The sequence below is a fragment of the Semicossyphus pulcher genome, unplaced genomic scaffold (assembly GCF_022749685.1).
Source record: "Semicossyphus pulcher isolate SPU_LCO1_2020_fin unplaced genomic scaffold, fSemPul1.0.p SCAF_15, whole genome shotgun sequence".
In the NCBI taxonomy this organism is placed as follows: Eukaryota; Metazoa; Chordata; class Actinopteri; order Labriformes; family Labridae; genus Semicossyphus; species Semicossyphus pulcher.
The window spans coordinates 28,677,501-28,689,641 of NW_027211659.1; the positions used below are offsets into that span (position 1 = coordinate 28,677,501).

Genomic DNA, 12,141 nt, shown 5'->3' on the forward strand with positions numbered 1-12,141 from the left:
ACAGGTAAAGTTACCCTGTAGAACAATGATCACATGAGAGGCTGTTCATCGTGGTGATGTTACAGTACCTGCTGACTGACAGTCGGCTCGGGGTCACACCTACCATCAAAGAAAGTGACGTTCATGAACTTATATTTAAACTGTCCCTGTTTTATAAACCACTTTTAGCTGACGTATTTACTGCAGCTGGACTTATTATCATTCTTCGGAGCCGTGGTGACGCGGTGATGTTGAGCTCGGCTGTGTTTCGGTGGTTTCTGATGCTGCTGGGTCAGCATGAGCTCAGTGTTGTCTTAAGTCATCTAAAGCTCGTGGTGCTGTGACTCTTATCGTGGCTTTAAAGCTCATGCAGTCACTCCTGTGAGTCTTTAATCAAACAGTCTTTGACTCCACCCTCAGACAGACCTCTTAGTCCATCCTGTGTACAAACATGTCTCCTGATTTATCTTTATCTTTAAATTAAAATTACATCAACATAAAAACTTCCAGCAGCAAGAAACCTCTGCGCAGACCTGCAGGATGGCTGCAGTTCCTCTGGTGTCCACTTGAGGCTGTCTCCAGCAGTGAGTCAGTCCCCATAGAGCCCCATGTTAAACTTTACAGCAGAAATAAACATGTTTACAGCCTGGTACAAAAAACAGTTTGGGTCTCTATAGCTCATTTCTCTCTTCATGACAACTGTACGGGGAGAATCTTTATACAGCTCACCTGTTTACATTATATTAAGGCTTAAAGTGATGCAGCGTTAGGGGCGTGGCCTCTTTGAGTGACAGCTGGGAGCTGCTAGCTGTCTGCTAGGTGTCCCCTCATCTAATTCAGATATGGTCACTTCTAACCCCCCCAAAAAAAGATGGTGACGCCTTAATGCTGAGTGTCACTGCATCATCAGCACCTTAACAGTTTAATGAGCAGGTAGAGTCCAGGCAGGTGAGGCTTCAGACAGGGTGTGTGTGTGTGTGTGTGTGTGTGTGTGTGTGTGTGTGTGTGTGTGTGTGTGTGTGTGTTGTAATCTATGTTTGTCTGGTCGTCTGAGGGTGTGACACAGAATTTAACCCTGAACGCTGAGTCAGTCTCTCTCTCTCTCTATCCCTCTCTCTCTCTCTTCCTGGGGTGTGTTAGCCTAATTATAGTATCCTGTTGACTCAACACACACACACACACACACACACACACACACACACACACACACACACACACACACACACACACACACGCAGCCTGTCTGTTAGTGATTAGGCTCTTGTTAACACTGTGTCTCTGTGGCGGCTCCGGCCTCTTTAATTACACACTCGGTGTTTTTCTCAACCAGCTCGTAAACAAACTGTGAACTTCTCTGCTTCACTTTCTCATGTTCTCCATGTTCTCCGTGTTCTCGTCTCATTGTTCTCCTGTTCTCCTCCCTTCTCTCTCTTTCCTTTGATCGTGTTCCCTCCCTGGTTTCTTGTTTTCCTCTCCTCTCCCTTTGTCTCTTCTCTTCTCTTCTTTTTATCCTTGTCTCCTTGTCTTTTCTTTGTCGTGTTTATTGTTAATTCTGTTTTCGGGTTGTTTTGTGTTATTTCTAACTTCTCTTCTGCCCCATCATGTTCTCTCCTTTCTTTTTGATCTCATCTCTCCTCTCCTCTTTCTCCTCTTCTTTCTCTTCCAGTTTCTGCTTCTTGTCTGTTTTTGTTTGGTTCTCTTTGTTCTTGTTTTCTCCTGCTCGTCTTTTCTTCTCTGCTTTCTCCCTGTTTTCATCTGTTTCTGCGACTTTTTTATTTGTTACTGTTTTTCTTGCGTTCTTTACGCTTTTCTTATTATTCTCTTCCTGATCTGTTCTTTTCTCTCTTGTTTTCTCTTGTCTTCTTTTCTCTCATGTTCTCCTCTGTTTGCTGTGTATTACTACATGTTTGCTGTATTTATCTCCTCTTGCTCTCTAACGTTCTCTTCTTTGTTCTGTGTTCTTGTTCTCTTTTCTTTCTTGTTCTATAACGTCAACTCCATAATATGTACTCCTCTATATTCTCCTCGTTTTCTTGTTCTCTCCGTTTTCTTTTCTCCTTCTCTAAATTCTTCCTCATGACCTCTTGTTCTCTTATGTTCTCTCTCATTCTCCGCTTGTTTCTCTTGCTCTTTTCTTCTTGTGTTTTTCCTTTCTGATCTCCTCCTGCGTGACCTCTTGTTCCTCCTGTTGTCCTCTAACGCCTCTAATGTTTGTTGTTCTCTCTTCAGGTCAGCTGATTTCCGATGACGTCTCTGAGATTCTCACCCGTTTCGAGAAAAAGTACATCACCCCGTACGCGAACACCCTCGCTACTAAGTCAGCCAGCGCTCAGTATGACGACAGCTACTTAGGTAATCTCTCACACACACACACACACACACACACACACACCGTGACCGTCCACACGTGCTCTCCTGATTGTTCCTGACTGTAACGGGTTGATTTCACGGCTGATGACATCATTGAAAGCACAGACTCAGAGACAGGTCACACATCAGACCGAGCACACACAGTGATCTGACATGAACACACAGTCACATAAATGTGGTCCGAACAGCTCGGCTGGTTTCACATCAAACACAAGAACACGATGATGTGTGTGTGTGTGCTCTCTGTGTTTCTCAGGTTACTCTGTGACCGTCGGAGATTTCAACAACGATGGAAAAGAAGGTGAGAAAAGAGGCGAGCAGAGAACCTGCCGTGTTTGACTCAAACACCTCCAACATGTTTATATTGTTACAGATGAAACTGGATTCTTTGACTGTTTTCTGTCGTTAGTGAGGATTATTTTACTAAGAACAAGTCCAGTGAAGAAAACTGGAGTGTGAAAGAATGTTAAATACAGAACACGTTCTTATTGTCATCAGTAGTTTGATTTCTTGCTGGCTTTAAACTCCATAGATATCAGTCAGATGTAGAGACTGAACTGACGGTTAGTAATAAAACATAAATCATCTGATGACATCGATTTCTACAATATTTTAAAGCCAAACTTGAATTGTGAACATTACAAACACGGTTACCTGAATCAGTCATTAATGAAATAGTTATATCTGCAGTAAGATTGTGATTCTACATCCTCTCGTCTCCTGCACAGATTATTTGACTGGAGTTCCTCGTGGAGAGAAAGCACTCGGTTATGTAAGTGTGAAAGACACTGTTTACACACACACACACACACACACACACACACAGAGTACAGTATAGTGTGACCATCATCTACTCTGTGATGAAGTCTGTTAGTCGGATGTGAAATGAAGACACGTTGTTGATCCCCACAGCTCAACAGTTATGAATACAAACCATAATAAAGAAGTCATAATAAAAATAAAGATAATGATAGTAAGATATACACATACACACATACATATATACCTATGTACAGGTACTGGGTGAGGGGGCGCTGACCACACAGTGGTGGTGATGCTGCTGTAACAGTCTGACTGTGTTGGCCTGCAGCAGCGCTCCTTCTTGCAGGGCGGCTGTAGCTTACCTAACTTACTGATGTTCTGTGTTTGATGTTTCAGGTGAACATCTTCAACGGCCTCAACATGGAGTCCATGCAAAACTATACAGGAACACAGGTGAGCTGCAGGACAGACAGGTGTGTCAGCCTCTGTGTTCATGTCAGACACTGTGCTGTGCAGGGAGGTCCTGGTGCAGAGGGGTCACACACAGCAAAGTTCTTCACAGACCCTTAAAGTTTGTAACGTCACCTGGACGGCTTACACACCTGAGTTAACCTCTTTAAAGCAGGAAGGTGTTTGGGTGAATATTTGGATGGTTGGCTTCATTTTTAGATGAAGTGAAACACTTTATGAAAACTAATAATCAAACAAAGTTAGCGATGTGAAGCGCTGAATGAGGTTTGTTCTGACAGAACCGGGAACCATCCTTAGAACGCTGTTTAAAGAGACGCTTTGTTCCACATACAGAAACAACTCTGAAACTTTATGTGAATTGTCAACTGATAAAAGAAAGAACCATAAAATCTGAAAGTTGTAGGTGACCAGAGAAAAGGAGGAATGAAGTGAGCATGGAGGAAGCTGGAGGAAGAGCGGCTCTGTCATCACAGTTAATGACACAGTTGTTCCTCCACCCTCTGAACCCAGCAGCCTCTTTTATCTGCTTCCTGTTTCCCTCCGTCTGTTTGAAGCTCCTCGCTGAGTGTGCGACTTTACGACTGTCCCTGAACACACCTCTGCCACGTGTGAGACTCTGTATTAAAGGATTCTGACGTGTTTTTATTAACAGGGACACAGAGCGAGTGGAAACAGCGTTTGGCTCAAAGTAGACTTTAACACAAAAAACAGGACATCATATCGTTAACTACATGTAGATATTTTATCTGTTTAAGTGCAGAAGTGTTGATTTTAATGTTTGGGTAAATGTTATAAAAAATAAATAAATGATTCAGGATAAATAATAATGATGAACGATAAGATCAAAGAAGGGACGGTTTAACTACGAGCTCATGTTAGCCATCAAGAGGGAAGTTTTATAACTGAATCATAGACAGAGAAAAAACTTTAACTTCCTCCTCCCTCTCTTCCTCTTCCTCTTTCTCTTCCTACTCCTCCTCTTCCTTCTTGTCCTCTTCCTCCTCGCCCTCCTGTTTCTCCCTCTCCTCCTCTCCCTGTTTGTACTCCTCCTTTTCTTCTCCTCTTCCTCCTCCTCCCCTTCTTCTCCTATTTTTGCTCCTTACCCTTTTTCTCCTTCTCCTCCATCCTTTTCTTCTTCTTCTTCTTCTTCTCCTCCTCTTCCTCTTCCCCCTTCTTCTACTCATCTCCCTCCTCCGCCTCTTCATTTTTCTCCTCCTCCTCTTCCTGCTCATCCTTCTTTTCTTCCTTCTTCTCCTCCTGCTCATCCTTCTTCTCCTTTTCTTCTTCTTCCGCCTCCTCTTCCTCCTGCCCCTCCTCCTCTTCTCCTCCTCCTCTTCCTTCTCTTCAATCTTTCTCTTCTTCTTCTCCTCCTCCTCTTCCTGCTCATCCTTCTTTTCTTCCTTTTTCTCCCCCTACTCCTCCTCCTGTTCCTTCTTCTCCTCCTCTTCCTCTTCTCCTCCTCCTCCTGCTCCTGCTGAGTATCTTTGTTTATATTTGTATATACTCTCTCCGCTCTGGTGTTAACGGTTGTTCAGAGCTGTAGATGTTAAACTGAATCTGTCTGTGTGAGCTCACCGTTCCTCCTTCACCTCCTCCTCTCCTCCTGCAGATGGCTGCTTACTTTGGACACTCTGTGGCTGCTTCTGATGTTAATAATGACGGGTGAGTCTCCGTCCGTCTGCTCTCCTTCTGTGTCCTCGTCACATACTGTCAGCCGGAGCGCTTCCACAGAGCTGCTGAATTTAAAGTGACATCCGGGCTTCTGTAAGCCTCTGTAGGAGCTGCAGCAGCCTGCTGGTCCGAACTCACTTCTGCTGTTCTGAGCTGAGACGGCCTGTGAACAGAAATGAGCTGTAATTTGTGTTAAACGTTCAGACGCACATCACTTCATGAAAACCGCTCGTAGCTCACTCACACATTGTTGTTCTTGTTTCTACATATTTAAAGCCGCTAACTGCTGGTGTAACTGTTGTTTAGCTAACTGATGAAGCTAACGTTAGCATGGTGATAAAGAGTTCAGTCGACATATCTGACCTGAAACTACACTAAGAAACATTATGCTAATAACACATTGTACAATGGGTGAATAATATCAGTTAGCTTAGCATAAGTAGCTTTCCCCTCTTACTACAAACTGTATTATTACTTCACAAAATGAAAAAGTCCATCTGTCTGTTTCTGTCTGCACACATGTAGACTTCCTGTTTACGTAGATGCTTGCTCCTGATTGGACAGCGCTGCAGATGTAAAGATTTACACATGAGTAGTCTGAGTGAGTGAAGCCTTGACGTTCCCTCTGATGGAGCTGCTGTGACGTCTCTGTTGATGGCTCCCTATAAATAACCTCCACACATGTTAGAGCCAGCTGCAGTGTGAAACAGCTGCTGACAGCCTCGTGTCGTAAAACCCCGAGCTGTTCAATGAAACGCAGGAGAAGAAGAACAACAGGCGATGTAAACAAATCAGAACAAATACTTTACACGTGTTTTATGAGGCGGGAAACACAACATGTGTGAGGGCCTGGGGGGGGGGGGGGGGAGTAAGAGATGCTAATGGAATAAAATGTTTGTTGCTATGGAAACACCTAAAGAGTATCTGCTGAACAACGTCCTGTTTAAGTCAGTCTTCTCAAACACATTGACGGTTACGTTGTGCTCCTTCTCTGTGTGTGTCAGCCTGGTCGACCTGCTGGTCGGAGCTCCTCTCTTCATGGACAGAGGGTCTGATGGGAAACTGAGGGAGGTGGGACAGGTAGGAAACACACACACACACACACACACACATTTCTGCACAACGTTACAAAGATCTGACCTTATAAAGAGATGCAAACACTCGCTGTCTGCTGCCTGTCTGCTGCCTGTCTGCTGCCTGTCTGCTGCCTGTCTGCTGCGTCGCCTCATCAGGAGGAAGCAGAGACGCAGATAACAAACCAAAGCTGACACGTGATGTTCAAACTTCTCAGAAAGTTCAGGCACATTCAGAGGAGTGAAGCTGCTCCACAGTTTGTTCTACAGTCAACATTTCATCGACACTGACAGCAGCTAAAGATGGACTCGTTTCTGTGCGTTCTTAAAGTAACAAAGAAAAAGTCCAAACGGGGCCTGGTGAGGCGGCGAGCTAAAGGTTTAACTTAACTACATATTGACTGAGTGGTTTTTATAACTCCGTTGTATTTAAGGTGGGAAAATAACTACCGTCATAGAAAATCCCTCAAATATATGACTTAATTAACTCAACCGTGTGTTCCTCAGGTGTCTGTGTACCTGGGTCAAGGTGGGTTTTCCTTCCACCCTCCTCAGCAGCTCACAGGGTCGGAGGTTTACGCCCGATACGGCTCCGCCATCACGGTGCTGGGAGACCTGAACATGGATGGATACAAGGGTGAGACACACGCGCACACGCACACGCACACGCACACACACTCACACACACACACAGTGCATCTTGACCTGATCCTGACCCTGGTCATGTCTCTGACCCTTCTTACTCTGTGCAGACGTGGCCATCTCTGCTCCGTATGGAGGCCCGGACCGGCTCGGCCTGGTCTACATCCATAACGGTCGCCCTCAAGGCCCCGACGCCTCACCTTCACAGGTAGAACACGACACCTGTAATAGTGCTAGATAATACTACAACCATGTTTAACATGTTAAACCTGAGTTACATCTGAGTCAGTCATTTCATCAGCCCCAGGTGAAGGTGTCTGCTTCTCTGAGCCTTTAATTACGCTCATGTGATAGAGTCTGTTAACAATCCAGATAGTCTAATGCCATTCACTACTATATATGACAAGTAGGGCTTGTTGGTCAGTTGTGTGGTGTGGAGCTCCCAGCCAGAAGTCTGCAGGTCGGGACAGAAGCACAGCGTAGCTACCAGGTGACATCGCTGTCTCTCAGAGGAAACGTGTGCGTCTGACTGAGACGCCACAGGGTCAGGAATAAAAGGGATCAGTATTTGTCGACCTGTGAAAGAGAACATTCTGCTGGGTGGGTGTGTGAGAGCTGCAGGTGTGACAGAGGGCGGAGACACACACACACACACACACACACATCAGGCAGGATGATCAGCATCAAAGCAGAATCCAGCACCTCCCTGCAGGACTGTGAGCGTCACAGTTTGTTCTTTAGGACAAATCAGTAAACAACAGCCGCAGGTTAACAGTCTGATTGTTTGAAGCTTCATCACTTGTTGATACATCGAACAGCGGACATGTTTCAGGTCGGTTTGAACACCTGGTATAGAAACACCACATGCTCATGGGCCTTCACTGTAACAGTAGAGATAGTGAATGTTCAGACTCGATGCTCTCTGCAAAGCTGCACACGCTGTTCATCCCCATCAGTTAAAATGAGTTGGAATCATTCTGAAATAAAAGGTCCAGTCCGGTGCAGCCGTCTAACTCAACAGGAAGGAGGTTTAGAACTTCAAAATAAAACAAACTTATTGTTTGTGGCTGATTTATGTTTGTGCCTCCTCTCTCAGGTCCTGCAGGGTAAATGGGCGTCCAGCTACATGCCTGCCAGCTTCGGATACTCCATGACAGGAAACACTGACATCGACCAGAATGGATATCCAGGTACACACACACACACACACACACACAGTATATATACAGAGTATGCAGAGGCTCAGCAGGGATCAGATGCTGATGTGTGTTTCTGTCTTTCAGATTTAATAGTGGGAGTGTTTGGAGCAGACAAGGCTGTTTTATACAGGTAATCATACTGTGTGTGTGTGTGTGTGTGTGTGTGTGTCTGTGTGTGTGTGTGTGTGTGTGTGTGTGTGTGTGTGTCTCTGTGTGTGTGTGTGTGTGTGTGTGTACTCCCCTGCTGTGTTAACGAGCGAGGCCACCTGTGATATCAAAGCGCTGCTGCTGTTTGGACCCTTTTAATGAATCCACAGTTTGAGCTGATTAGAAGCTCAACGTTTAACCCCTCTGAACCCGATACACACATCAAACCTCACACACGCTCTTCTCCGAGTCACAGTCTGTATCCACGTTTTTATCCCCTAAAGCATCATGGGAACTGTAGTCAAAAACCTTATAACATTTGAAGCCATGGCTGAGCCGTCCCTTTTATCATACCATGTATGTTCTGATGTCTGATCAACATATTTATGGTGACCAACGGCCATGAAACAGCTGCTGAGCTGCAGATGTTTAAAACAACACTGTGAGAATATTTTGACATGAATGCAGATTGATGTGTTTTAACTTGAGGGATGACAAAGGCTGTTATATTAAATGATTAAGCGTCTGTGACCAGCCACACGAGCTGCAAACATCTGGAGACATAAAACAACTGTAACCATATTTATAAAGGAAAATGTCATGTATAATGTGTGTGTGTGTGTGTGTGTGTGTGTGTGTGTGTGTGTGTGTGTGTTTGTGTGTGTGTGTGTGTGTGTGTGTGTATGTGTGTCAGAGCCCGCCCGGTGATCAGTGTGAACGCCACGTTGGACATGACGCCTCAGATCATCAACCCCGAGGAGAAGACGTGCACACTTTCTGGAACCAGCACGCTCGTGTCCTGGTGAGTTTCATCAGCTGTTAAAGACGTGTGTCCGTCACTCTCTGCTGCAGAATCAACAAACAGTCGGTGTTTTTCTGTTCAGTTAAGTTAAGTTCAGTTAACAGGTAATGATGTCAATAAAAAATGATTACACTAATAGTAATAACTAGATCTCCTGAACAGAGCCTTCATATGTCTTAATGATGACTCTAATTAAATGAAACAACTGTCTATTATTGTTGGATCAGTATGTCAGTGGTTTGGCAGCTTTTAAAGGACACAATTTCCCAGAAGCCCTCAGACCGACGCTTACTTTCAGCTCTTCTTTAAAAACACATGAAACCTGATCGATGACATAGTGAGTCAAAGAGGCAGCATGCTGTCATGAAGTTTACACTTTATTAGAATGAATTTAACATGCAGTGAAGTTTAACGTCAGTGTTTCCTGCAGTTTGTCAGAACGACACCTCGTCTGACGTTTGAGACGCGCCGACAGAGACGCCTTCACAATAAAAGAATAATTTATAGTGAACATGAAGGCTTTGTGTCCGGCAGGCCAAATATCTATGAGGTAACTGTTAACAACATCATGTAGGCAAAGATACATCAGGGTCAATATGATTCGCCTCATCAGAGACGCACACATGACGATTAGCTTAGCATAACGGCTGGAAACAGAGGCTAGGCTGAGTCTCTCCAAAGGTTAAAAATCACCGCACAGTACCAGCTCCTCGAAGAAGAAACACCAAAGCTTTTATTTTCAGCCAACGAGATTAAACGTGTAAATCTGATGTTTAACAGAGACGTAGAGAGACTGTAGGTGGATAGAGTAACCTGCAGATGTAGCCAGGCTCTCCCTAAGCTAACAGGCTGCTCCCCCTAGCTTTGTATGAGCTGTCACTTTACCCTTTTAAATGGCCATGCTCTGTGTGTGTGTGTGTGTGTGTGTGTGCGTGCGTGCGTGTGTGTAGTTTTAAGGTAAAGTACTGTCTGAAGGCCAGCGGCTTCAGAGCTCCAGCCGCTCTCAGTGAGTAAAACACCTCCTGACACATTAAACACAAGGACAAACCAACACACACACACACACACACACACACACACACACTGTGTTTATAGGACAGCTGTGAGATCTGCTCTCTGATTGGCTCTCCTCAGATTTCCGTGTGGACCTGATGTTGGACCGTCTGAAGCAGAAGGAGGCGACTAAACGCGTCCTCTTCCTGCACAGTCAAACCGTTCATTACTCTAAGACCATGGTCGTCTCCAACGGGAAAGGCCCGGCCTGCGAGGAGCAGCACGTCTATCTCAGGGTGAGCAGGCGGCGCTTAATAACACCACAGAAGAAGAAACGGCTCACAGACAGATATAGGGACATCACAGACAGTAGCTCTTTGTGTTGTTTGAATGTTTTATTAACAGATGATAATGTAATGTTTAAACTTTTTAAACCTTTTTGTGAAAATGAGAAAGTTTGATCCGTGAAGATCTGTCCTTAGAGACACGATGACAGAAACGTCTGGACATATGTCATCATCTTCTCCCTCTCAGGACGACCGAGAGTTTCGGGATAAGATCACTCCCATCTCCGTGGCGATGGAGTACACTCTGGACTATCAGACGGCTGCAGATCCGAGCGGCCTGCAGCCCATCCTCGACATGTCCACGCCGTCCAACGTCACCAAGCAGGTAACGCCTACCTGTGTGTGTTTGTGTGTGTCGACGCTGTTTCTGATGGTTTTACTCCCTAAACTTAAAGTTGTGTGTGACTGATGTTGTTGTCGCTCTCTTTCTTCTCCTCTCTTCTTCCTCATGTTTCCCTCGTTCCTCTGTTTCCTCCTCAGGCTCACATCCTGTTGGACTGTGGAGACGACAACATCTGCAAACCTGACCTCAGGTTGTCGGTGAAGAGGTGGGAAGCCGTTCTGTCCTGCAGCTGTAGACGTGTCTGTGTTTTATCTCAATAAGAGCTGTCAAACAGAGAGAGGTTGTGTTTAGTCCTGTTTTCGCTCGGACAGCGTTCAGTCGCTCTCAGAACCTCTGAAATCGAACGCATCATTCAGTCTTTGTCGTCGTCGTTTTTCCTGCAGCGACCGTAAGCAGATCTACATCGGCGACGATAACGCTCTGACTCTGGAGGTCGTCGCTGAGAATGTCGGAGAGGGCGCCTACGAGGCCGAGCTGCACGTCTACCCGCCTCAGCAGGCCGACTTCACCGGGGTCGTCCGCAGCCAGGTAACCTCACCTGTCCCGAACACAGACATGGGGTTCATTCACACTGAAGTTACTGCAATGATCTTATATGTGAGCTTCACTTCAACACCTGACGTACCTGCAGGACTCATGACAGCAAGACTTGTCCTGAGCCAATCAGGCTTTACTATCTATAGTAGCATGTATTATACATGTACAGGTGTGATGTTGACACCTGAAGTCTGCCGGTCTCACAGGAAACAGCTGATGGATTAAAGAATATTTGCATGTTTGTAGATTATGAAGCGACATGGGCTTCCTGTTCTTTCTGCTCGGGACACATTTCAATCAATACTTAAGTAATAATCACTTCTCTTTACTGACGGCAGAGCTGCAACACAACTCCACTGACAATAAATAATACTCATAATTAAATCTATTTATATTTCAAATTTCATATGTAGGTAATCTCAATGTTGTTAACAGTACAACAGGAACATGTGAGATCCAGAACACTATAAAACACTCACATCTAATGAAGTCAAACTGCAGGTTCGTTCAGTTCGATCAGAAACTAAAGAGTCGCTCAGAAGCAGCACAGAGAGCTTGTTATGTCTCTGATGAAGTCTCTGCTTCTTTTTACATTACAGTTTGTTTTGTCTCATTTAACTGTCTAAAAATATGTATTAGTATTTATTGATTGATCATTTTCTTATTTTCACTGTTTTAATTGTGTAGTCGTCCATAGTTTGATCTGGTTGTTCTTGTTTGGATGCACTGTATGCACGTTGGGCTGCGTGTTTGTGTGACAGGTGTTATTTATCTAAAGCTCAGTTAAAGCTCCTGTGAGGAACTT

General features: G+C 44.9%; 1 protein-coding gene across 1 annotated transcript in view; it reads left to right on the forward strand.

Moving 5' to 3' along the window:
* itgav (integrin, alpha V) overlaps positions 1-12,141 on the forward strand; it is a 39,413-nt gene that overhangs the window by 17,436 nt on the left and 9,836 nt on the right. Inside the window, exons 7-22 of the mRNA XM_069662694.1 lie at positions 2,209-2,331; positions 2,606-2,650; positions 3,078-3,121; positions 3,508-3,564; positions 5,192-5,244; positions 6,258-6,333; positions 6,834-6,963; positions 7,079-7,176; positions 8,065-8,158; positions 8,252-8,297; positions 9,009-9,116; positions 10,067-10,122; positions 10,251-10,405; positions 10,644-10,781; positions 10,937-11,004; positions 11,183-11,327. Coding sequence (XP_069518795.1) covers positions 2,209-2,331; positions 2,606-2,650; positions 3,078-3,121; positions 3,508-3,564; positions 5,192-5,244; positions 6,258-6,333; positions 6,834-6,963; positions 7,079-7,176; positions 8,065-8,158; positions 8,252-8,297; positions 9,009-9,116; positions 10,067-10,122; positions 10,251-10,405; positions 10,644-10,781; positions 10,937-11,004; positions 11,183-11,327 — 1,436 coding nt within the window. The remainder of the gene's footprint in view (positions 1-2,208; positions 2,332-2,605; positions 2,651-3,077; positions 3,122-3,507; positions 3,565-5,191; positions 5,245-6,257; positions 6,334-6,833; positions 6,964-7,078; positions 7,177-8,064; positions 8,159-8,251; positions 8,298-9,008; positions 9,117-10,066; positions 10,123-10,250; positions 10,406-10,643; positions 10,782-10,936; positions 11,005-11,182; positions 11,328-12,141) is intronic.